The 27,117-nt window shown below is 44.4% G+C and overlaps 1 protein-coding gene across 8 annotated transcripts in view; it reads left to right on the forward strand.

Annotated features, from left to right (window-relative positions):
* Positions 1–7,367: 7,367 nt before the first annotated feature.
* The window catches only part of DACH2 (dachshund family transcription factor 2), a 324,778-nt gene continuing 305,028 nt past the window's right edge, over positions 7,368–27,117 (forward strand). For 2 of the 8 annotated variants that reach the window (XM_083722208.1, XM_083722207.1), the window contains exon 1: positions 24,588–25,417. In XM_083722208.1, coding sequence (XP_083578334.1) covers positions 24,846–25,417 — 572 coding nt within the window. In that variant the 5' untranslated portion in view covers positions 24,588–24,845. Of the gene's footprint in view, positions 7,526–24,545; positions 25,418–27,117 lie in introns of those variants that run through there. The other 6 variants (XM_083722209.1, XM_083722210.1, XM_083722213.1 and 3 more) reach the window with 5 other exon arrangements.

Below are 27,117 nucleotides of genomic sequence, written 5' to 3' on the forward strand. Positions count from 1 at the left end.
ATCAATATCTGTTGTGTGCATGCGTGCATGTTTTTAAAGTGAGAGCTATTTTATAACATATACAAAGGGAGAATTATTTTGCTGTCAGCATATCCTGGTTTCCAAAGTATCGGAGTATTTATCCTAGCGGAACATGCTATTGGCTGGCTGCTTCCCCGAGTTTCTGTTAAGTTCATTCATAAGATGGCAGTCGATGCAATTCTATTTCATGATGACAGTCATTAGTCACTGAACCAGAAACCTTTCTTAGTACCGGCTGAGTTAGCCAAATGTTTATCTAGGTTCCTTAACGGAAGGATTTGTTGATTTTCTACAGTGCAAACCTATTAGCTTGTAGTATCAGCATCAACTGGTGAAAATCTAATAGAAAGTGTGAAGCAGGGGGTGAGAGAGACACAATGTATGAATAATTTTTATGGGAATGTCATGGCCCTTTAGAAAAATGTCATACACTGTTCCACCCCCCCTTTGCTATTTAATTGCAATGTCATAGTAACAGAAAGCAGCATACCCAATTCTGCACGGCTGAATAAGCGCATTCAATAAAGAAGATTTAACAGAGTAAATCAAACACTGGATTAAACATTTTCTGCATAACAGACCACAAAATGGGCATTCATTTTACCAATAGATCCTCTGCATTAGAAACAAATAGAAGTGCCCACCGACATAATTAAACAGCACATTCAATGGCGTGATTGAAGAATATCCTTATATTTTATTGAACAAGCACCCCAGTCAATTACAATTGCCGAAACCTATTCAAGAATGAGCAAGATTAAATGCAAAATGCAGCCATTTGCATTCAATAAATTAATTTGTTTTCTTTTGTACATTTTTAATTGGCAAAAGTTGGGAATCATTTGTAATCCGTGGATGGCATTTTAACAAATGAGCCGTTTAAGTGCAATTAATTAATATGTATGGAGGAGGGGGGTGGGGAGAGAAATAATAAAACATGCAAATCTGGATTTAGTATTCCATTTTTAAAATTCTTCTTACATTCAGAAGCGGCTCCCTTTAAAAGTGATTTCCCATTACTGTACTGCAATGGCTTTGAGCAAACTACAGGGATCATAGGGGCAGGGGGAAATCACAGAACACAATTTTTTGGGCGAGCCTTCCAGTTCTCACACTAATAAATGTCTGTTTGTCGCCATTGTTAAAAAGAAGTAATATTTGGGATTCAGCATTCCCGTGCCTCATATGACTATAAATTAGTTGAATATTTTTACTTCCATTTCACTATGAGACAAAAGTTGCACAGTGGCTCAGGTGACTTTTGCAAATGTAGTTTTGGAGAATACTTCACCAGTTTCACTGTTGCCCACCGGTAGTTGCAAACATAGATTGACAGTGAAATCCTGTTTACTCAGACATAAGATCAACTAGGTTCAATGCAGCTTACTTCCTAACAAGTGTGTGTGTGTAGGATTACAGTCTGATTTTTTAAAAATTAAAATACTATAATTAAATGCACATTTGAAAATCAACATAACCCACATAAAAGCCTATACGAAGTCAGCTATTGTTCTCAGACAATAAGGCAGGAAAACCTACTCACACACTTTAAAATTCATAGGCCACATTGTACTATTTAACTTAGGGTTGGCAACCCGTTGTAAATCTTCCAGTTGGTTAGTGCTTTTGCTTTCAACCAGTTGATGAATCAGACTGCAACATTCCAATTAATGGCTGATGCGGGTTTTTGTTTTTGCTTTTAAATTAATCTCCAGACTGTAGGTGATACTTCGGCACAAAAGTGTCACGCTGAAACACACGCAAACACACCCATCCCACTCATTGCTCAGTGAAAGGAAAGCCCTCTTTATTACTTTCAATAGACGTGTGAAACAGGCAAACACCATGACCCTCTTCACTTTGTGAGTTTAGCTGATGATTTATGAGACAGCGCGAGGTGACAGGGCTAACTATGACTCTATTCTTCCCATCAGCTGGTGGTCTTCAACCACAATATAAAACACACCAGCTAGTTAATATTGGCACAGACAAAAGACAGCACTACTGATGTGCCTGGGATGTGCATTGTTTTGCATGGCTGAGGCCTGCAGTCACGCAAAGGCAACTTGGGAAAACGCTAAGAGGATCCTGGATCCCAAAGTCTCTCCTCTATCTGCTGTATATTAAACAGACCAAGTTTATTTTTTAGAAGGTGAGAATACGTAAGGATGTTGAAAGAGAAGAGGGATAGGGATCTGTAGCTTGTGGGCTAGATTGGAATACTGCAATGCATTCTATGTGGGGCTTCCCTATTGTTTGAGCTGGAAGCTGCAGCTAGCGCAGAATGCAGCAGCAGAGCCGCCGACAGGACTGAGACCCTTTCTGCATCTAACACCTCTGCTCAGAGATCTAGAATAGTTACCCATTCACTAATGGACAAGTTCAATGTGTTACTATTAATATAGGTAAAGGTAAAGGGACCCCTGACCATTAGGTCCAGTTGTGGCCGACTCTGGGGTTGTGGCGCTTATCTCGCTTTATTTGCCAAGGGAGCCGGCGTACAGCTTCCAGGTCATGTGGCCAGCATGACTAAGCTGCTTCTGCCGAACCAGAGCAGTGCACGAAAATGCCGTTTACCTTCCCACAGGATCGGTACCTATTTATCTACTTGCACTTTGACGTGCTTTCAAACTGCTAGGTTGGCAGGAGCTGGGACCGAGCAACGGGAGCTCACCCCGTCGCGGGGATTCGAACCGCAGACCTTCTGACTGGCAAGTCCTAGGCTCTGTGGTTTAACCCACAGCGCCACCCGCGTCCCAACTATTAATATATAAAGCCCTTAATAGCTTGAGTCCCGTTTTGCCTTGTACAGTCATAGGTAAAGTAAAGGTAAAGGTACCCCTGCCCGTACGGGCCAGTCGTGTCCGACTCTAGGGTTGTGCGCCCATCTCACTTAAGAGGCCGGGGGCCAGAGCTATCCGCAGACACTTCCAGGTCACGTGGCCAGCGTGACGAAGCTGCTCTGGCGAGTCGGCACCAGCGCAGCACATGGAAACGTCATTTACCTTCCCGCTATAAAGCGGTACCTATTTTTCTACTTGCACATAGGGGTGCTTTCGAACTTCTAGGTGGGCAGTAGCTGGGACCGAAAGACGGGAGCTCACCCCGCCGCGGGGATTTGAACCGCCAACCATGCGATCGGCAAGTCCTAGGCACTGAGGTTTTACCCACAGCACCACCTGGGTTAAATATGCTTCGAGTTGAGTGCGTTCGAGTTGCGCTCCTCGGCAACCCGGAAGTAACCGAGTGTGTTACTTCCGCGTTTCGCCACTTGCTCATGCGCAGATGCTCAAAATGATGTCACGCACATGCGCAGAAGCGGTGAAAAGCGACGCGTGCGTGCGCAGATGCGCCGTCACTAGTTACGTTTACCTCTAGATACGAATGGGGCTCCAGAACGGATCCCGTTCGTATCTAGAGGTACCACTGTATATGCCCAGTCAACTACTTCAGTCTGCTAAAGTGACACAGTTACAGGTGCTCCATAATACTCGTCCTATACTTGTAAGTATAGCAGCACCCCACAGTTGGAACTCCTCACGTATTGACATCAGGCAGGTGTCTTCACTGTATTCTTTTTGGTGCCTGCTTAAAACATTTTGTTTAGACAAGACTATCCAGGCTTGCTGACGTTTACATGCGTCTTATCACTTTCTAGGTATTGCTGGTTTTATGTTTTCTAAATGTCAGCTTTCACGGATTTTTAACTGGGAACTTAAAGGTTTTATTATATATATATATTTTTTTGTAAACTGCTTTTCTTACAACCAAGCAGTATACACATGCACTTAAATACGTAAGTTAAAATTAAACTCAATCATCATCTACAGGTGGCAAATTGTGTAGTTTTGTTGGTGCTCTGGTTCCAGGGCAGGTAGGCATGGAGGGGAGGGCTGGGCCTTTTCAGCAACTTCCCATGGGGACAGGTTTCTCAGAATGAGGAGCTGACTATGATGAAGGCAATTTATAGAGTCTGGTGAGTCATAAGAACATAAGAAGGGTCCTGCTGGATCAGGCCAAAGGCCCGTCTAGTCCAGCATCCTGTTTCCAGAGTGTTCAACCAGATGCGTCTTGGGAAGTCTAGATGGGCCCAACCACAACAGCCCCTTCCACAACTGTGATTCCCAGCAAATCATCTTCAGAGACCTACTGCCTCCATCACTGAAAGTAGAACATAGTCATCATGATAAGAAGCTACTGATAGCCTCCATGATTCCATGTAGAGTCAGCTGACAATCAGAAAACTGTCTAGCAGGCACCCTTGATCCATGAGCTTTTTGCTGAAAAGCCAGAGCAAGGGTGGCACAAGAAACAAGGCACTGGTCACTACAGGTCCTGGTTTGAGACCTTGTGCCTTAGGTCACTGGCTCGTTCAATGTATCTCTTCTCACAACAGGGCCAGCTGCTGATCTCAGCAAACCTGTGGGCTACGCAGTATATTTCTGTTTCTCTTGGTATAATTGACAGCTCAGCCTGGCCCTTTTCTGTCCTACTAGTCACCTTATCCACATATTACTATTCCACACCATCTTTTCATCGCGAAGCCAGTGTGTTTTTGCAATGACATTTCCCTTCAGAAATGGCAGGGAAGGAAGCCACAGACAGAAAATGAAATTGTCTGAGAAGTGTGGCGTTCTTCAGAGGGCATGTAAAAGTTGGGCCATAAATCAAGATTTGTGAACAGGGATAATTCACAGATCTTGATTTATTAGGATAAGTATTGCTGTACTATTAATAAGTATTACTCTACTATTTTATTCCATTTTCAATGACAGATTGAAATATCTCAGAATTGTTCGAATCAGTTGTACTGGTGCTGGCAAAGGGGGTAAGCCAGAGCGGGCGGCAGAGGCCAGGCTGCTCTTGAGATGTTTCTGTGAGAGAAAATCGTTTTGGAAACAGGGTAAAAGGAAGCACAATTGATTGTTCTTTTCTCTCCTATCACTTCTATACCTGACGGCCTTTGGCGAGTGCCAGTGTAATATGGCGGGAATTCTTTTAAAAAATAAAATACATAGGGTTGCCATATTTCAAAAAGTAAAATTCCTAAAAATTTAGGAAACCACCAAAATTGTTGAGCTTTTTTAGGGAAATTAATTTTAAGCTGTTTCTGCTGCTTTTTCCAGTTTGTCAATTCAGCAAAACTCCCCCCTGATGCGCCATTTTCACACCTGAAAACAGGACACGTCAGGAATTTTCCTGACGTATGGCAAGCCTAACTTATCGCTCCAGGGCCAAGAAACAGCAGCACTCTTCAGACATTCTTAGCCCTTATCAACTCAGCTGGTTACTGTGGTGCTCTGTGAGAGAGCTTCTCCTTCAGATTCTGAAATTATCCTAAGCCTGATCCACAGTACTTCAGAACAAGGCTTTTAGTGCTCCCTGGGATAGTATTCCTGTCAAGCTACTAGAGGTGCTCACTATCTGCATTTTCCTGAAACAATTGAAGACAATTGTTCCAACAAGCTTTCTCAGCTGGGGAAATAGGTCTCTACCATGGCTGTCTACTTGTTCTTTTTTTAAAAAAAATATTGGACATTATTTTCTTTGTTGTTTCTATTGAATTTTCCATGTTACCTTGAGGCATGTGTGTAAAAGAGGATATAATAATGATTATAATAATGATGGAGAAGCATGGAAAGTTATTTTTTTATATATCATATTTAACATAATCCAAAGCGGAACTAATTCCAGTTCATTTCATTCAGTTCACATTCGGTTCAAGTTCATCCAAATAATTATTGGCAAGTGAGAATGTTTTGAGCTGCTGTGCTGAAGTATAAAATATACTTAAGAAGACTTAAATATCAACACTGAGAGTGGAATGAGAATTGTTTAATTTATTTCTCCCAGCCATTATGATATTGAAGCTTAAAGACTCAAAGACTCTAAAGAGTAAACAAAAAACACATGTAGGAGAAAGAACTTGAAGATGAACCAGAAATCATTCAAAGTTCTACCCACCAAACAAACTTAATTCATGTTCAGTTTACTTGGCAACGGTGGGAACTGCTTTCATGTGAATCAGAAATTCTTGAACCAATTCAATACAATTTGTTGAGCCATACTAGTTCATTCCAAGCCAGGGGTGCGAACTTGGATACAATATTGGGAGAGAGAGTTATTCCCTGCCCTGCATAATTGATTACAAGATGTGCACAATCACACCATCTGAATAGCGATGCCAATCAAAAAATTTTTGGAGGGGTACCCCCTCAAATATTTTATTGGGGGGGTGAAGGGACCTTGGCCCTTAGGAGTTGGCTCCCATGTTCCAGACACTAGTTCTACCCACATTATTGCCATGACGCAAGGAGAAGAGCATGATTTGTGGGCCCCACCCTTCCCTCACATCCCCATTACCACTCCCACAGCCCTTCACACATTGGGGGCTGAACTTCTGCAATAGGAAACCTGCTTTACTTGTTTAGGTTCTGTTTTCGATGTGAGTATTGACCTCAGCAAAGGTGAGGCTAGGGTACCCCGAACAGCTTTGTGAAGCGCTCAGACTAAACACTGTATTATGTACTGAAGTTCTCACCCTGGGCCAGCAGGGGGATACTGTAGATAGTTTTCACTCAGGTCCACATATGCAAATAAGGGATTGAAAGTGACGTTCAGTGATTGGATAGTTACAGAAAATGGTTACTGTTGCGTTCTACCACGTGATTGCAAAAAAAAGCCCACCCCAAAACCCAATGACCATCCTCTAAGCAGTTTACAGAAATATAAAATAAAATACTAAATGTATTGATAAAAAAACAGTTGATACTGATATTTAAAATTTCAAAAAGTGATAAAACACATGTAACTTCTGCATGTCTACATAGGTTTGCCTAAAAATATTTTAAGCATATGTTTTATGGATACTGTTTTTATTGATGATTTTAATATTTCTTGTAAGCCGTTTTATTACAATGAAGTGGTATATAAATGTTGTTAAATAAAAACAAAATAAATATGTAAAAACAATTTCAAATCCAATCCAGATTCGCATATAGATTTTAGTTTAAAAGGCTTGTTGAAAAAGGAAGCACCCAAAAAGACTACAGAGATGGTGCCCATCTGATACAGAAAGGGAGGGAGCAGGTGCAGCAACTCTAAAGCCCTGATTCCTACCTCATATGGAATGGATCTCCTGAAAGGGTGGTATCTGTGGGATGCCCTCTCCTGGAGTGATGAATTTGGGGATACAGTATAGGCAAACTAGCAAGCATTGAACTAGTTAGTGCATGAAGGGGTAAAAGACCACAGAGTTGTATTGCTAGATAGACTCAGCTAAGTTATGCCCCCTCTCATCTCGGAGGAAGTGAAGCTTACTTCCTTTCTCTTTGACTGTCTCTTGCTCTCCATCCTGTAATCCACCAAGCAGGACATGTGTAAGCTTTCTCCCAAGCTTACAGCATGTGTTTGGAACTATATTCTGTAATTTCTACCCCATTGTATTTTGCTTGTGTTATGCTGGCTGCTCCATGGAACAATGCGTGACCGAGACCTTGAATTTGTAAGTAAAGCCTTTTGAACTTACTTAACAGTGTGCAATCTGCTCATTGCAAGAGGGGTAAAAAGAGGTCAACTGCTGTGTGCAGCTGAATGGGATAAGACAGATCTAACAACCTATAGTCCTAGTGCTTCACTGTGCTGCATATTTTTGTGCGTTTAATACTCTGTCTGGAACTGTCTGTGTGCAAGTCCTTCAATTTGAATCCAGGCACCCAGTTGTTTCCCTTTGTTTTTCACCCACACATGTGGGTCCACAGGATTCATATATTTAATTCCCCACAGTTTTGGTACTGCCTAACTCTGTGGCAAATATAGAGAGGAAGATAGGAAGATATATTTCTGATGCACACTTCATATGAAGCAAACATTTTCAAAACACACCGGTCCATCTTGTTAAGTGTAGAGTGGGGTATATGGCTAATGTATAATTTATGACAACTGTGGTGTGAAATGTGTAAAGTTACAGATTTTAAGGCGTGGAACTCCGTATTCTTATTCTTCTTGCACTGTTGTACCTAGGAATAAAAACTATGAGGCATCAACTGTGTGTCAGCAGAAGACAGCTCGTAAAATGCCAGCCCTTGAAAAGAAAACCTTTTTCTTAGAAAATTCTAACACAAGGGTTGAAGGAGAAAAGCTGAGAATTTGTTAATCTGAAAAAGTTATGAAACTGCTAAAAAGCTCCTTCAGAAAACGCACCATAAATATCATCATACAATTAAAAAAGGTTTAAGGTGATCCATAAAGTTGAGTGAATTGATGTCTCTCATATGCAGTATTTTAACTTAGGCTTCAAGAGAGAAACCATAAACAAAAAGCTATAAAGGCATCAGAAGAAATGGGTTCTTGCAAGCTCAGATTCTTGGGAAGAAGCTTACGTTAGAGCCAGAACAGTAGATTTTGTACTGACGTGTGGATATGCGGGCTGAAAATACTTGTCCCTTGTATGCATGGTGCATGAACGCCTTTGCTTTTCCTGTGGAAAATGCAAGTGACCCCAGCCCAGGACTTTGGGCACTGCTCAACAAAATGCACAGGACGGCTAAAAAAAAGTGATGTGATACACACAACCATTTAAGGAAGACCATTGCCTATCTATATCACTGCACAGGAGTTTGGTCCTTTGCCAGGGACTGCTCCTGCATATTTCTCTACAAAAAGCGGTTGTTTAAATGAGCATAGGTCGTTCACAGCAGACTGCAAGCACAGGGATTTTGTTCTTAAATTTGCCTAACATGCTTCCATTCCACGGTCTTCTACTTATTCTTTGGAAATCTCAGATCGGGCTGCAGTCTAATACCAACTTCCCTGGGGATAAGCCCCATTGAAAGCAATGGGAACATCTTGCCGGCACCCAACTGCTGCCCCTCCTCTTGACCATGTAGGACCTCCCTAACTATCTAAATCAGCCTTTGCTAACTCGGTGCTGTCCAGATGTTTTGGACAGCAACTCACATCAGCCCAAGCAAGCACAGTGCTGGCTGGGGCTGATGGGAGTTGTACTCTAAAATGTATGGAGTGCACCAAGTTGGAAAAGGCTGCTCTGCATTTTTGTTAGAAGCAGCTGTGTGGGGAGAAGAAGGAGACCCACTTTGGATCAGGACTGTGTATTAGGGGAAAGTTTGTTAAGGATGCTGAAAGGCATTAAGGCAACCCTCCATTGGGAAATTTTTAATGTCTAATGTGTTAACATTTTTTATGTGCTGTAAGCCATCCAGAGTGGCTGGGGAAACCCAGCCGGATGGGTGGGATATAAATAATAACGTTGTTGTTGTTGTTGTTGTTGTTGTTGTTATGAGACCCATAGTAAACCACAGCCCCCTCGACTCTCTGGGGGAGGCCATTACTGTTAAAGTGACATAAAGATAAAGGGACCCCTGACCATTAGGTCCAGTCGTGACTGACTCGGGTTGCAGCACTCATCTCGCTTTATTGGCCGAGGGAGCTACAGCTTCCGGGTCATGTGGCCTGCATGACTAAGCTGCTTCTGGCAAACCAGAGCTGCGCACGGAAACGCCGTTTACCTTCCCGCTGGAGCAGTACCTATATATCTACTTGCACTTTGACGTGCTTTCGAACTGCTAGGTTGGCAGGAGAAGGGACAGAGCAATGGGAGCTCACCCTGTCAAAAGTGGCATAAGGTTGCATTAAATGTATGGTTGTTGATGTGAGTCTAGACCAGTACATGGCTTCCCCCAACTATTTCTGGGAACAATAATTTGTTAATGGTGCTGGGAACTGTAATTCCCAGCGAGGAGTAAATTCTAGCTCCAGGATTCTTTGGGGAAATACATGTGCATTAAATGTGTGGTATAGGTGTGATCACAGACACCGATATTATTTGGTCACTCTTGTTCCTAACTTTAAAAAAGAAATGTTTCACATAACAGTTAGTGAAATGTGAATGAGTGGCTCAAGAAATGCATCTTTTCTATTGAAATTACCATCTTGTGCATGCTTACTTAAGAGCATGTCCCTCTGAGCTCTGTGAAGCTGACTTCTGATTTGAAGTGCATAAGATTTATCTGGTAGGTTTTTTTTTTTCTTCCTGTGCAAAGTGTTTGTACTTTGACAGAACTGCTGAGACTTCCCTACTGCAGAAGTTAGATTTTTCAAGGCATGCTTTCAAAAGAGAGGGAGAGAGAGAGAGAAAGAGAGAGAAGAATGGGAAAGATTGCTTAAAATGGGCACAATCCTATTAAACAAGTGAAATCTTAATTTGTATTTGTATGAAATCAAATGGAGTGAATTATTTGGAGATGATTATAATTGTCATTGTCATCAACATAATCATCATCATTATTTTTTTGTAAGTCTAAGTGGCTGATGCAAGATGAATTATTTTAAAATATATATTCCCCCCCACATGCCATTGTGATTCTCTCTTGTGGCAATGTGCTTGAAGCTGGTACTTGCTTTCTTCAGCCCCTGAACTTTTCACAATGTAGCTGTCATCTTTTAACAAGCATTTAAAAAGAAAGAGTCTAAGAATGGAAACTGTGGTGTTGTTTGTAATTTTAAAAATATTTCCCCATTTAAAAAAAAAAATATATACACTTCATAGCTTCATTTCTGCACAGTTGGGAAACAACAATGTAGAAGTAGGACCTGCAACAAAATGTTTAAGTATCATAGAATAACAGAATTGTAGAAATGGAAGGGACCACGAAGGTCTTCTAGTCCACCCCTCTGCAATGCAGGAATCTTTTTGTCCAATGTGGGGCTCAAACCTACAACCCTGAGATTGAGAGTCTCATGAGTTGTTGTCTGGAGTTCCAGTCAGCTATGCCCCTTTTCAGGATACTCCATTTCATTCCTTCTCTTTGCACCCAACAGGCAGTTAGGATTCTGCGGCCTCTGGTCATGCTCAGTCCCCAATGGTCTGTTTTTGTTTCCCATACACAAGAGCTTCTGAGAAAACACATCATAGGAATGCTTGCAGTAGGAACATAGATGATACGATTGCTGCTGCTATTAGTAATTGTTAGTTGTTCGTTCTTGTGCATTGTGTTGTTTTTATCAATTTTTGTAATTTTATCTATTTGTATTGTGCCCTGTGGCTTGTGTAAAATGCAGCGTATAAATCATCACCTACATAAATAAACAAGGAACATTACAAAATTTAAATACCTTAATGCTTAAGGATGAAAAGGGGGTGGAGAGGTGGACGGGCAGGTGGATGGGATTGTTCTAACAAACCTTCAGTTTCTTAAAACAAACTGCTTCAAACGCAAGGCACGTGAGCCCCATCCACTTTCACAATGCCCCACCAGCTGCACCCTTTTAAACAGTCATGGCCAGGTGTGCCAACTTGAATTAAAATATTGGGGATAGGGAAAGTAAGCCCCACGTTGCATAACTGATCACATGATGCAGTGCACACACACCATTTGAATGGCAACGCCCAGTGCTTCTTTTCTGGGGGGACGCAGGGGTACACGTACCCCTAAATATTCTGTGAATCATTGTACTTTTGTCCATTTGCTGTATTTATTTTACCCGATTTGAACTATAAAATGGTGATTTTATTGAGTCAAAATGAGAGTACTCCTAAACTTTTTTTTAGAAAAAAAGCACTGGCAATTCCCACCATCTTTTATTGGGGGGCGGGGGTGGCAAAGACTCCTCAGTCCCTAGGAGTTGGCTTCCATGGTCATGGCTTACCCCAAAGAATCCTGGGAAGTGGAGTTTGTTAAGGATGCTGAGAAGAAGACCCTCAATTCTCCCACTCCCTCCAAATGTTATGGTAGAGGGAGAAAGTGTCTCTATCCATTTTCTGCACACCATGCATAATTTTATAAACATCTATCATGTCACTTGCCTTTTCTCTAAGTGGTCTAAACCACTGAGCCTCTTGGGCTTGCCGATCAGAAGGTCAGCGATTCGAATCCCCGTGATGGGGTGAGCTCCCGTTGCTTGGTCCCTGCTCCTGCCAACCTAGCAGTTCAAAAGCACACCAGTGCAAGTAGATAAATAGGCACCGCTGTGGTGGGAAGGTAAATAGTGTTTCCGTGCGCTTTGGTTTCTGTCACGGTGTTCTGTTGTGCCAGAAGCAGTTTAGTTGTGCTGGCCACATGACCCGGAAAGCTGTCTGTGGACAAACGCTGCCTGAAAGCAAGATGAGTGTCGCAACCCCATGGTCACCTTTGACTGGACTTAACCGTCCCGGGGACCATTTTACTTCTAAGCTAAAAAGTCCAGCTTTCTTCATAGGGGACTTGCTCCATCCCCTTGATCATTTTGATTGCCCTTCTCCCCTGAAACTTTTTCAACTATATAATATCCTTTATGAGTTCAGGCTACTTCAGAGTAAATGAAAACAGAATGTGGCAGAGGAGACCCTTCTTCTATATGTAACAAGAGTGGTTATAGTAGGCGCAGAAGCGTTCAGGTAGCGTCAGGAACTGATTGCAGAACACCCCTGAAAGAATACTTTCCCAGTCTGTCTACAAAGATTATAGCAGAAGGAATCATTGGCCTCCCACATATTGTTGGACTTCAACACCCATCCACTGCACTCAGTATAACCAATGGCCAGGGGTGATGGGACTTGTAGTCCAATGACCAGAGTGTTGATTCCCATTCTCTTCGTGTGTTTGCCTTACCACTATGGAGAGGAAAGCAAGCAAGGCGTTTTCTTGCCGCTAGGTGGCAGTGCTTTCGGGTCAGGGGCTGCACGAAATCTAGTGGCAGATACAGACAACACGAATTGGGGATTGTATTATGTTTGGCTATCTTGCAAGGGGAGAGAGAGGGGGAAATAGGATGAAAAATGTCTTAGAGAATACCTAACAATTTTCTGATCGGAAACATTTGCCTCCAGAAATAGAGATATGCACCATTCTTCTTTTTTCCCTCTTACTGGGCGATCACTCGTAGCCGAGTAAGATTGTCTTCCATAAACACGGGCTTAACAGTGAGTCCGTAAGTGACTGTGGAGGCCAATTTTGGACCCACACGTCCTTCCACAGTGGGGACATTGGTTTCCAGGCGGGAGTTGATCATGGTGTGGATTTGCCAAGCGTGCCTTCCTCTTAGCACGTGGGATCAGGTGTTAAACAGGGTTGTGTTATTGCCCCAACTCTATTCATTATTATGCACTATATATTTAATACACCCCCTAATAATCCTGGAAACTGTAGTTTGTTAAGAGTGCTGGAAACTGTAGTTCTGTAAGAAGTACAATTCACGGTATTCTTTATGGGGAGGGGTGGGAGGTGTATTAAATGTATGATGTTTATGCAGTCTCAGCTTCATGTATCATAAAATATCATGAAATGATGAAAATTTGTTGCTCCTTACCCCCTTTTAAAAAATGGCACCCATCCATAAATCTGACACTTACAGAAAAGTTATGAGGATATGTTATATATTATGTTTTTTGCTTTGCTTTTCATATGAGATGGTGGTGATGATACACCAAGAACTGCCTTTCCCCACATGAACCAACCCAGACCCCACCCTCATCAACTGTATCCCTTATTGTGAGACCAAATGGAAAATATTACAGGACTCGATGACCCTTGGGGTCCCTTCCAGATCTACAGTTTCTGATTCTATAAAGCTTTGCTCTGGAGCAATAATGTTTGGAATAATGCTGTTCTGGAAAAAGTTACACTCCATCTTTGAACATTGCAAGGCACAACTACACTGTGTACTTTTTAGGCTGGATACTTGCGGGATTTTAACTTTGCGTTCAAATGAACACTAACAGCAGCAACTTAACACTGGCTCCTTGTGAGATCTGGAACTCTTGAGTTAACTTTATTGGTTTTGGGTTTTTGCCACAGAATAAGATATATGATTTCTTATTTTATCCCCATGGGTCCTTATCGTTTTTGCTTTTCTCTGTCTGTAATGCTGTTTATTTTTTTAAAAAAGATAAAAAAAAAATAGAAAAAGAGCATGCCAGTGCAAAATATATTTAAAAATCTGATTGCACCCGAGTCAACTAGGACAGAGAAGCATGGCTGCACTCCCCTTTGACAATCTAAACCCTTCCTTGTTCAGTTCCCTGCACCCTCTATCAGTAATTGGCACACAGAATTACTTTGGGGAGCAGAGAACAGAAGCAACGAAGAGCCCTGAAAGCCCTGAATCATGTCCCAATCTCAACATTGCTTCCTCTGCTGCATTACCATATTTTTCGCTCTATAAAACGCACCCAACCATAAGACGCACCTAGTTTTAGAGGAGGAGAACAAGAAAAAAAAATTATTTCCCTCTCTGTGCAGCGCCTCTCCAGCAAAGTGGGAGGAGAAATGGAAGGGGCTCCGTTTCTCCTCCCGCTTTGTTGAAGGGGTGCTGTGCAGAGAGGGAAAGCTGCGCAGTGCCTCTCCAGCAAATCAAAGCCAGGAGAGCAAGAGGGATCAGGGCGCACCGATCCCTCCTGCTCTCCTAGATTCAGCGAAAGCTGTGCAGCCTGCATTCGCTACATGTCCAACAACATAGTCCTTTAAATATGGTCTACTGGCCTTGTGGATTTCCTGGGCGGAGAGTTCAACAGCTTCTGAGACAACGGCCTCCTTAGTGGCTTTCTGCAGCGTGAGGTCTGGCTTGGTGAGGAGATGCCGTTGCAGACGGATGTCCCGGACCCCGCAGACGATTTGATCCATCAGGGCATCATCTAAGTCTCGGAACTCGCAGTGCATTGCAGCCGGTTGGAGGGCGGTGGTGTAGTTGTTGATTGACTCCCCCTCTGCCTGGTTCCGGTGGTAGAACGCATGGCAGGCAGCAATCTTGGACGGCTTTGGGACGTAGTGGTTGTGGAGCTTCTCTTGAATCGTGTCCCAAGGTGCTGCCTGGACTGCTAGAGGCGCAACCAACGCTCAGGCCGTCGCGAACACTTCGGGGCCACAAAAGCTGAGGAGAGGCCCCGCTTCTGCTCTACAGACCCTCTTGTCAGCTCATTTGCTTGGAGGTAGCAGTCAAACCGAGCGAGGTAGGAGTCCCAGGATTCAGAGGCTGGGGCAAACGGCGGTAGAGGCACGAGTGAAGCCATGGTTCCGATGCCGACGTGGAGGCGATGGATGGTACACTGTGCTCTAGCCAGAACGGTCAGCTCTGTATTGGTTCTGCTCCGTGATTTCGCTCAGTGTTTCAGCTCCGTGATTCAGCTCATCTCAGAGGATGGCCGCGTCTGGCTGTGCTCTGATGTCCATCGATCCCATCCTCGTCGCCAGTGTTAAGTTGTAGACTTAATAGAAACTGAACAGCAAACAGCTCAGCCGGCCTGCTTTTATAGGCAGCTGGCTGTCAACATTGTAGCAAGAACAACCCAGGGTTTCCCGCCTAAAATAACTGACGTGGACCTGAGTGAAAACTACATACACAATACTCCTGGTGGCCAGGGTGAGAACTTCAATACATAACACACACATTTCCCCTTACTTTTTAGGAGGGGAAAAGTGTGTCTTATAGAGCGAAAAATACGGTACTTATTGATGGCATTTTTAGCACACTTTTCCTGCAAGGAACCCATGGCAAGACACATTGCCCTGTTCCTCCACCCAGCCCTGTGTAGAACTTGCCTGAGGCCCAGGGTGAGAGTCTTGTTAGAATAAAGTTGTAAACTCCTATCATAAAAGAAGCCAGTCCCTGGAGGCCCCCACCCCATCTCAGCCAGCTTAGCTTTCTGAGACCCGGGGCAAGTGTATCTGGCTGCCCCCCTCCATGCTCACAACCACTCTGTTCAGAAGGTTAGGCTGCAACAGTGGCTGGACCTACATCTGAAGTTGTTGCAGCAAGAAATGGGGACCATCTTTTCTGTATGTGGCTTCCCCTTGTGGCAGGCTGCTGTTACTGAGGCCTGGAACATCTTCTCAAGGTCTGGACCAGCCACTCCAGCTGGTGACTGGCCCTCCAGGACAGGATGGGCTCTAAAAGCCTTGTTCTTTGGGCTGGACCTTTGCATGAGCGACAAAGGATCTTCTTGGCTGTGGTGTGCCCCTCATCTCTGATGCACCTCTGACAAGCTGCTTAGGTTTCAACACCATAAGTGGTTTCAAACAGCGTGCTTCCACTAGCACAAGGGCTTTGGGTTGTACCACAGAATTCCCTTTTCCTTATTCTCTGCCCCCCTCCCAACCCCTTGGAGCAGATCTGGGGAAAATGCAGTGGATGGGGAGCAGGACTGAAAGCATCTGCCAAGAACATTTTCATTAAACAAGAATGCAAGTCGGAGGTTCAAAGACAATCAGATACTGTCATAATTCTGTCCATAAATTATGCTGACTGGTGATCTGGTGCCATTATTCCCATGACCTGCTGGGCAGCTTCTGAAAAACCAAAGTCTTTGGGCTCCAGGGGAGAATGGTTGCAAAGCTTGAAACTTAAAGGAATTGACAGAAGGACACCACCAGGATTGGAGCCTGTGGCTTAATTTGACTCAACGCGGAAAAGCTCACCTGGCTAGGACAAGGAAAGATTGATAGCTCTTGATTCTGTGGATGGGGTGGGGGGTGCATGACCGTTCTTAGTTGGTGGAGCGATATGTCTGGTCAATTCCGATAATGCCAACTAGTTATGCCATTCCTGAGCAGTTGGAGCCCAACTTTTTAGAAGCATAAGTGGCCACTCAAGAATGAGTGATAACAGGTACAATAGCAGATAGATGGCCATCTGTCACAGATGCTTTCGTTTAGGTCCCTGGATTGCAGGAGGTTGGACTAAATGACCCCCAGGTTCCCTTCTAACAGTATGGTTCTACGATTCTGTGATTTTATGATTCTGTTGCACAAACAGAAATCCTAGCACTAGCAAAAACACTTTGTTGATGCCATAAGCAATCAATGTAGTGGGGCAGGATTATGGAGAAGGATTGTAGCATTACCACTTTGCCTATGGCAGGAGTGATGCTGTCATCTACTGAAGGGTTTGTTTTTTTTGGCCAATATTTTGATCTTGAAGGACGGCATACAGTTGGTTTGCTCAGCAGGCTAGACTCAGACAGTGACTGGCCCAAAGTCAGATAGTGGCATGCCAGGGATGTGAACTTAGGTCTCCACACCCAAAGTCTGTTAGGCTAAGTAATGATGATGATTATAAAATTTACCACTACTACTACTACAGTTTATACTACCCTTTATCAAAAGACCTCAGAGCAGTGCACAACATTAAAAACACTGCTTGCCAAATCATAATTTTATTACGGTTGTGTGATCCTAATAGACTGGCCACTATGCTACGTTTGTGTATTTGAGAGAGAGAGAGAGAGAGAGAGAGAGAGAGAGAGAAATTTGCAATAGATTTTAACTGGTTTTGTATATGTAACTGCTTTGTATATGTTTGTGTATGTTATTATATTGTAAATCACCTCAGGATGCCTCATGGAAAGTGATTAGTAATACAGTGATACCTTGGGTTAAGAACTTAATTCGTTCCGGAGGTCTGTTCTTAAACTGAAACTGTTCTTAACCTGAAGCACCACTTTAGCTAATATGGCCTCCCACTGCTGCCACACGATTTCTATTCTCATCCTGAAGCAAAGTTCTTAACCCGAGGTACAGTTCTATTTCTGCGTTAGCAGAGTCTGTAACCTGAAGCGTCTGTAACCCGAGGTACCACTGTACATTATTATTATTATTATTATTATTATACATCCTACCTTTCAGATCCTAATCGAACACTCTAGCTACTACAGAGTCAACACAATGACTGCATTTTTGGATTCCCCTTGGGTGTGTGACTAGGGACTCTGCTTGGGGGCATGGCTAGGTGTGTATAAGGGGAAGTTGTCATACTGAGTGCCTGCACTTCAGACTTTTTGAACGACATCGCTGGCGAATAAGGATTCAAATCCAGCTCACCCCAGTCGTAGTTCAACACTCTAACCACCATACCACACTATCTCTTGTGACAGTGGATGTTAGCATGTAGCTTTTAGCTTTGAGAAGTGCACCCCAGGAACTTTTGCAACACTGCGGTGAATGTTGGTGCTCAAAATGTCATGTGTTGGTTGCCTCTATACACTTGCATGGAATGCAAATCCAACCCTCCCTCCCACCTTAGCATTTTCCCCACCCCTCCCTTAACATCAACAGAGCTGTCAATCACAAAATAGCATACCTAATACTTAATAAGGAATGCCACATCTTAGAGACATTAGAAACAGATGTCACTGCATTACTTCACTGCTGATGTATGTAATAGAAATGACACTCTAATTAATTTAATGCAGTATAAAAGGACTGATTATTTATCATGGCTGACAATAAAATTAAGAAAACATTCAATTACAATCAAGAGTAATTCATTATTTATTGATTTTGCATTATGCACATATTAATACAGTGCGTTTAATTACACAGGAGACGGTATCATTTCTCTATTGACAATCAACCCTTTGAGTCAATTTCATCCCCCCAAAAAAAATTTCATTTCAATAGGGAGTTTTAGGATATACTTCTAGCAGTACCAATCTGTGAAATACCAACCTGGTGCCCTCCATATGTTTTAGAATACAACACCCATCATCCCCAGCCAGCAGATAGGTTGGTGCGGGCCAACCAAAAGTATCCCTATGTGTGGACAGTTAAGTATGTTTGTGTGTGCACATCTCAATGTAGTAGCCTCAGATTTGCATCTTAGCATTGCTAGAGACTGCTGCACGTTCTGAATCTATCACTGTATGTTGCTCATCAGACATAGGGATGGGTTGATCTGTCAGTTTTATTTTTGCTTAGCTTCTCATCTTTCCACTTTTTGGTTCAGTTTTCCACATTTCTGTGAGTTTTTATTTTAAGAAAAAGGGTCTCACAAAAATTCTTCAGTATTTTAATGTGCATTTTGTGTGTGTGTTTGCAAACAAATTTCCTGAATATGTATTTTTTTTGTATCGCTGGCTGCATACACACTAACAGCTTAAAATGCAGTGAGGTTTCAATTTGCACATTGCTGTACACACCGGGGGGGGGGGGGAGGGATGTCTTCATCCAATGAACACTACCTGTATCCACACACCTTCAGCGCCCAGAATTCCTTTTAATGAAGCTGTCATCTGCACATGTGCAATGGCTGTCTCAGAGGTACACACATCAGCCTTACTGGGAACTGAACATGGCTTATGTCTTTAAACTGGATGGAAGCCAATTTGAGGGAAAATTAGGCAAAACAACTGTATTTCGCAAGAAACTACAGAATATTTATGGATTTTGACTAACATCACATGTACACAATGATGTGTGCTTTTTAATGCACACTTTCTCATAATGTATGCATTTTTGTACATTGGGGTGGGGTTGGAGGACTGTGTTGCAAAATTTGGAGAAGTGTGGATTTTGAAAGACAGCTGTGTTTTGGTTCATCTATTGTTTCAGTATGAACAACCTAGAGAGGAATTGAACCAAATTTCTCCCCTGCCCTTAGTCTGTTGGCGTAGATGCTGGAGACATGGTCACATGTAGAGGTCAGACACCATATCAGGTGAACAAGGCTTAAGGGCCATGTTCTGGCTAGTTTTATTCGAAGCTGCCTAGGAAGGGTTTGTTCTTAAAAGCAGCACATAAATTCTTTAAATTAGTAACTCTTGAGATTCCTACTGCACATACATGCATGCTATCAATATTTGCCAACCTGATGCCCTCCAGATGTTGTTGGACTACAACTCTCACCAGTCCCAACCAGTGTGTGCTGGGTGGGGCTGATGTGAGTTGTAGTCCAACAACATCTGGAGGGTATCAGGTCAGCGAAAGCTGTTTGGAATACACAAAAACATTTCTTCCAAATGGGTTGAGGAGAGTGCTTTTACTAGGGACAACTATTTTGGGACATTTCATGGTAAAAAGGCAGCAGTTGGAAAGTACGAGTACAGTGGTACCTCAGGTTACATACGCTTCAGGTTACAAACTCCACTAACCCAGAAATAGTACCTCGGGTTAAGAACTTTGCTTCAGGATGAGAACAGAAATTGTGCGGCGGTGGTGCGGCAGCAGCGGGAGGCCCCATTAGCTAAGGTGGTACCTCAGGTTAAGAACAGTTTCAGGTTAAGAACTGACCTCCAGAATTAAGTTCTTAACCAGAGGTACCACTGTATTGGGGTCTGAAGGGACCCAAAAGTTTGCAGTCTCACAAATCCCTCCCCAACCCAATTATTCTGTCTGCTATAAAACAAAATCCCAATTACTTGCTCTTTTTGTAGCATGGATGCTGTCAATCCATTTTTTTAATTATTTGTACTGAAAAGTGCTCTGATATTCCCCCCGATTGCCAATATCAAGTGGAGAGGTTTAAAGTTAGTTTTCGAAAGCTCAAATGGGGAGATATATTAGATTAAGAACTATCAATTGTGATGTGAGGCTGCTGGGCCTCCATTTTGGTGGAAGCCTAAATAAGCTGCCAGACCCAGGAGGCTGCTGTTGAAAAGGGTGCCTTCAGTTCACAGCAGGAGTGGCCAGACTTCAGAACTGCAGAATCTCTCTTTCTCTCTCTGTGTGTGTTCATATGTGTGTGTGTGTATGAACCTCCAGATCTACCATGCAAAAACTCCCATATTTAATCACTGGCATTTGTAGGTAGAAAGATCCATCTGAAACCCTAAGAGCTACTGTGAATCAGTGTGGACTAGAGGTGTGGCAGGAGAACTCTGGCTTGCATGCCTAATTAAGCCTGATAAGCCACTGTGAGAACAGGATGCTGCACTAGATGGGCCACTGGTCTGAACTTGTGGCCCCCCAAGATGCTTTTAGATTCCAGCTCTCTTTAGGCCCAGCCAGCATGACCAATGGTCAGGGATGATGGGAGCTGTAGTCCAACAACATCAGGAGAACCACAGGATCCCCTGCTTCTGAATTATAGATTGTGATAGATAGGGCCGGGTACAGGTTTGAGGGGGCCCTGAGCAATGTGCCCCCTTCTCCATCAGTGAGCCCTGGTAGACTTACCTGGTGGCAATGGAGCAGCAGTGTTTTTAACCAACATTTTCACTTCTCTCAAGAGTCCAAGTGATGCATAATCTGGGGGAAATTAAGATGGCACCCGGACCCAGGGGCCCAATCCTTTTTATTGTGCATTCATGATGATTTGTGCCCATGATCATGACTGCAACTGGAAAGGTTGTACAGGATCCTGCTTTCAACACTGTTCATGCTTTCAGGGCAGGAACATTTCAGAGTTCAGGGAAGACCTATAGCTTCATTTCTAACTGGTGCATTTCTGCTGAAATCCTGTAACTTTTCATATGGCAGATGTTCCAGGTGTATGTCCTTCTTTTGCTGGTGCAAGAGTGTCCCTCCAGGTGACAATAATGCAATAACATTGGGGAAGCATCATAGGGCAACTAACAAAGCAGAATGAGGTGTGGATGGTCCAGTATAAACCCACCAGAAATGCACTCATATTGTGTCCTTGTAAAGGACAGCAAAAGGGATGCGGGTGGCAATGTGGGTTAAACCACAGAGCCTAGGGCTTGCCGATCAGAAGGTCGGCAGTTCGAATCCCCGCAACAGGGTGAGCTCCCATTCCTCGGTCCTTGCTCCTGCCAATCTAGCAGTTTGAAAGCACGTCAAAGTGCAAGTAGATAAATAGGTACCGCTCTGGCGGGAAGGTAAATGGTGTTTCCGTGCGCTGCTCTGGTTCGCCAGAAGTGGCTTAGTCATGCTGGCCACGTGACCCGGCTTCCTCGGCCAATAAAGTGAGATGAACACCGCAACCCCAGAGTCGGTCACAACTGGACCTAATGGTCAGGGGTCCCTTTACCTTTACCTTTAAAGGACAGCAAACCATGATCTCTGATCACTTGGCTCATCCTTATGTGTGAACACAGTCAATACACAAAACATTCAGAGTATTTTTAAAGCTGCCAATATATTAAAACTGGGTCATATGTTGGAGCATCTTTGTTTTACCCTGAGAAATTATGGGAAATAATCCTGCGGACTAATGTAGTCAGCTCTTCCATGCTCAGGTGAGCTGGGCCATTGCCTGGTATTAATTCACAAACCTTGAGCCTTTCCTTAGAGTAAGTGCAGTTCCCTTCTCCATGGATAGTCGCTTCTCAAGGGTACCGTTTTTTACTACAGCCTTTATGATTTTATATTGCTGCATGCCACTCTAACATGCAGGGTGGGAGGGAGTTGGGGGGGGGCTGATGCGCAAGACTTCATCTGGCCTTGCAAAAACTCAGCCTTATTTAGAAATATATTTAGCCTATGGAAGGCATTACAGTCCGAAGCTGGGGAGGGGGGTAAATCCCAGAGAGTGGAATTTGATAGTCTCATTAATCTGCAAGCAAAAATTCCTTGAAAGGGAGGAAAGGAAGGAAAACAACAACAATGCAAAACCTATAAATCAGATTTATATTTCCTGCTCAAAGACCTTTGCATGTTTTTGTTTTTGTTGTTTGCAGCTGAAGATACAAACCTTAAAAGTGGATGGAACATAAGAAGAGAGACAAAATCCTTTGGCTGGCCAGGAATTCTTCGGAATGTTTGAACTCACTATCTCTCAGCTTTTGTTCTCTCTCTCTCTCTCTCTTGGGAAATGGGGGTGTCACAATGACCTCCCTTGGTGGGTTATTGTGAAGATGAATGATAGAATGGCTGCAATGTAGCTTTGGAATCCTAAACCCAGGGGTACATTGCACTGAAGGTGGGAGGTCTAGTAGGTGCAAGGGCAGAGTAATCTTAAAAGGGGCTAGGGAGGAACAGGAGTAGCAGGATCTGACAGTTTCAGTTTTATCCATTTCTCATTTTAAATTCTGTTCTCCACATTTCTACAGCAATTATTATTATTATTACTACTATTATTAAAACCCTTATGAAAACTCATTAGCATTTTTAGTGCTTATTCCTCCCTAAAAACACATTTTTGTATGCTGTTCTCCCTTATGTATACTTTTTGCGAGCAATTTCCCAAAACATAATGCATTTGGGGTGTTATTTTCACTAATATCTTCATTTTTATGCACACTTTCCCCAAATATGTGCATTTTGGGTAAATGTTGGTTGATTGGAAATCTGCACTGCTACATTTATATAAGTTTGGGTTTTGGTTCAGATACTGTTTTGGAAACTGTGAATTTGAAAGATTTGCTTGTAAATGAGTACTGTATCAAATTTCTGCCCCATTCTTTCCTCCATAGAGTGGTATATTCACCAGTGCACCCGTACTCCTGCTGTCTCCTGAACTACAACTCCCATCTGCTTCACGCAGTTAACACAGCAAATGCTATACAGGGATAATGGGAGTTGTAGTTCAGCAACATCTGGAGGGCCAAAGATCTGAGCTAAACGAAGAGTTCTAGGGAGCTAAAAAAAAATTGCTAATGATTTGGCAATATTTCGGTTGGTCTTAACAAATGTAGTATGATAGTGTGGATTTGGGATTAACATAATGAAAGAAAAAGTCCAACCTATTTTCTTACAGCACAGTCTTGCTCATGTTTACTCAAATGCAAGTCCTGGTTCCAGGGCAGTGGCGTAGCGTGGGGGGTGCAGGGGGGGCCGGCCGCACCGGGTGCAACATCTGGGGGTTAGGGGGCACAAATCCACGGGTTAGGGGGCGCAAATTACTTGCCTTGCCCCGGGTGCTGACAACCCACGCTACGCCACTGTTCCAGGGTATGGTTTGAGGCTACTACCTTAATAAAGCCAAGTAAGCCTGGGTCTGGTCAAGATGGAAGACCACTAGTGAACCACATAACGCCCAGGCTGCAGGTTTGATCCCTATATGGAACAACTGCATATTCATGCATTGCGGTGTGTGTGTGTGTGTGTGGACTAGATGATTCTCAGGGTCTCTTCTAACTCTATGATTCTATGTATGTATGTAGGCTTGGGTGGTGGGTAATAAATCCCAGGATGGTGGGTAATAAATAATAAATAATAAATGCAATAATAAATGCAATAAGTGTATAAGTGTATACAGTATACACATTGTGTTCGAGGGTGCTTTGTCCCCGGTAATCGTGGCACAGGATTTCAGATTTGTAGCAGTTGTGCACTGAGTGAGTACTCAGAAAGTAACTCCTAGGTTAAGCGCGCACGAGGCGGCAGCTCTCCGTATTTCGCATCCCTCAGTCCCACTGAGCGAGATCCTCGGCGGAGGGTCGCCCTCGCAGGATCAAGCTGCACCTCTTGCGCACTTGGCTCAGAAATCCAGTTGAAAATTCAAGCGCGCTGGCGGCTTTATTTCCCAGTCACCTGTGCCTCTAGTCGGGGGCGCGCGCAAACTTCCCCGCCGTCGCACCTCAAGTTTTAACTTTCTTTCCTGCCCCCCCCCCTCCGCCCCATCTCTCCTCGCCGCGGTTTTCTCTTTCTCTAAGTCATAAAAGGTTTACCCCTGCCCCACCTCACTCCCGCAGCTAGAACGCTCAGCCCTTTTCCAAAGAACGCAAACTCTCTTCCACTTTCCCTTTCCCTCCTCCCCCAGCTGGGTGGGAACGGTACCCTCCTCTTGATGCGTCCCGGCGCTCCATTCACAGGTACCCAACGCTCGGGGGCAAGGGAGAGAGGGCCCCGCCCCGCCTCGCCTCCCTCTCCATCCTTAGCCAGTGGCTGGCGGCCAGGCTGAGACCCCGACGCGTCGCATTGGCCGCCGGCCGCTGCCGCTCCGCGCTCCTCCTCCGCCCCTTCGCTGGGAAGTGGGAGGCGACTCCGCGAGCGGCTGGGTCGTGGGAGTGCGCGCGGGGTGTTTTTTCCCTCCCCTCTCCCCCACTTCTTCCCCTTTCTCTCCTCTCTCGCTCTGCGTCTCTGTCTCCTCCGTTTCCTCGAGTGTTGCAAACAGTTTCGGGTGGAAAAGTGGAGCCGGCAAGGTTGGATGCTGTAGCTGCCGCCGCCGCTGCCGCCGCCGCCGATGATCCAGGCGCCCGGGGCGGAGTAGAAAGCATGGCCGTGTCTTCTCCCCCGATTATCCCGGCAACTTCGAGCGGCGGCGGCAGCAGCGGGGGCAGCGGCGGCACCGGCAGCGCCAGCACCGCCGCCAGCGCTGGGGGCTTGTTCCGGGCGGACGCGCTCTATCCCTCCAGCCCGTCGGAGTCCCCGCGCCTGACGAGCAGCCTCATCCACAGCTTCATCGCCAGCACCGCCAACGCCGCCACTGGCGTGCCGGGCAGCGGAGCTGGAGCAGGAGGAGGAGGAGGTGGTGGTGGTGGCGGCGGCGGCGGGAACGAGTGCAAGATGGTCGACCTGCACGGGGTGAAGGTGGCTTCATTCCTGGTGGACGGGCAGGAGCTGATTTGCCTGCCGCAGGTCTTCGACCTCTTCCTCAAGCACCTGGTCGGAGGGCTGCACACCGTCTACACCAAACTCAAGAGGCTGGACATCGCGCCCGTGGTGTGCACCGTGGAGCAAGTGCGTATCCTGCGCGGGCTGGGCGCCATCCAGCCCGGCGTCAACCGTTGCAAACTCATCACGAGGAAGGACTTCGAAACTTTGTACAACGACTGCACCAATGCCAGGTGAGAGAGAGAGAGAAAGAGCGCGTGTGTGCGTGGGTTTGTGCCTGTGAGGGGTGGTTTTTTTTTTTTTTTGGTGGTGGGGGGGCATAGGATATGGCGGTTCAGGCCTCCCCCTCCACTGGGGTCCCGACCGTAGTGAGGAGCAGAGAGGTCCGAGTCCCTCCGGCCACGGCTCCCTTCCCTGCAAAAACCGGGTCCGATTGAGGGAAGCGCCCCTTTCCGTGGCTGAGTGGGACGTCGAAAGTATCCCAAGTGCTTAGCTCGTTGTCTTCCTGAAGCTGAATGGATGTTGCGTGCTTCTTTTTCTTTTTAAAATCACCCGCTTTTTTATTTGGGAACAAATCCCGGTAGGTTTCTATGATGCTTCCTTTAAAAAGTAGGGTACGCTGCTTTTTTCCTTTGCATCAGATCACAGTTCTGTATAAATCCGACATCCATCTAATTGCAAAGTCCTAGGGCAGGTCAACAGGATTGTGTTTTGAAGATCCCACGTGTGCACAAAAAAGTTTTAAGCCTTGTCCAATTTGCTTGAAAGAGGAAAAATGAGGGAGTAAGGAACCACTGATGTGAGAGATGCAAACAGGTCTTTGTAAAGTGCAACTTGCTTGGGTTTTGATTAAGAAAGAAAAAAGTTTATTTGGAAGGGAATGAGGGAGTTATTTTAAAACGCTTTGGAAGGGACTTGCCTGAGGAGTTGCAATTAAAATCAGTGGGCTGGGGGTGGCAGGTGGGTTGGAACCTTAAGCAAACTTAACTTCTGAAAGTTTAACCGCATTGTAAGTGATGGGAGTTGGTAGGAAAGCATGTGCTCCTCATCACTGATGATTTGGGGTAGATTTGAGCGGACCTACATGGACATTAGGCTCACAGAAATCCTGAGTGGGGCTTGTTTGCGTGGAGGCAAACAAGCTGCAGCTGTAGGCAAACTTACTTAGGAGTAAATTAGGCTGCAGCTGTAGGCAATCTTAGTCAGGAATTGTGCTTATCAAAATTGGTCAGATTTGACCAGGTACATCTAATGCTTAGTAGGTGTTCAGACAAATGCATTTATCACGGGTGCATTTATCTTACCTGCAACTGAGTGGGAAACACTGGGATGTATGGCCAATTCACACATTATGCTGGACACTGGTTCTGTGGGTACTATCCTAGTACAGTACCTGTATATAAATGATGGGTTTTATATTTGCCTGGTGATCAATATTACACACTTTGGTAGGAAAATTCTCCAAGGGCAGAAAAAAATTCCGAGAGGAAATATTTAGCATCAGCAATATAGTTCTTTGAACATCACTGGGTGCACTTAGAGGAATATCTTGTTGATTTCAGCAACCTTTACTTCCAACTGCAGGCATTTAAACAGTGGTTGTTTAAAACTTAGATTCCATGAAAGTAAGCTACTTTGATTGGGACAAGCAGATTTTGTTCCCCCAAGCAAATAGGGTTAGGAGTAGGGGATTTAGTATGCGCTTACCAGGAGGTAAGTTCAAATGAAAGGAATGCAACTTTTATATCTGTAAAAAGTGGTAAAGTTTTCAACATTGAGGACCAGCCTCTTTGTTTTGATAATGAAACCCTATTTGTGTCTACCCAGAAGTAGCTCCCATTCAGCTCAATGGGACTTGCATTCAGATAGTGCGCATAAGATCACAGCCTAAAAGTGCAGTCAGGAGTGAATCCCATTGAGTTCAGTGGGCCCT

The sequence above is a fragment of the Podarcis gaigeae genome (genome assembly GCF_964106915.1).
Source record: "Podarcis gaigeae genome assembly, chromosome: Z".
NCBI classification, from domain to species: domain Eukaryota; kingdom Metazoa; phylum Chordata; class Lepidosauria; order Squamata; family Lacertidae; genus Podarcis; species Podarcis gaigeae.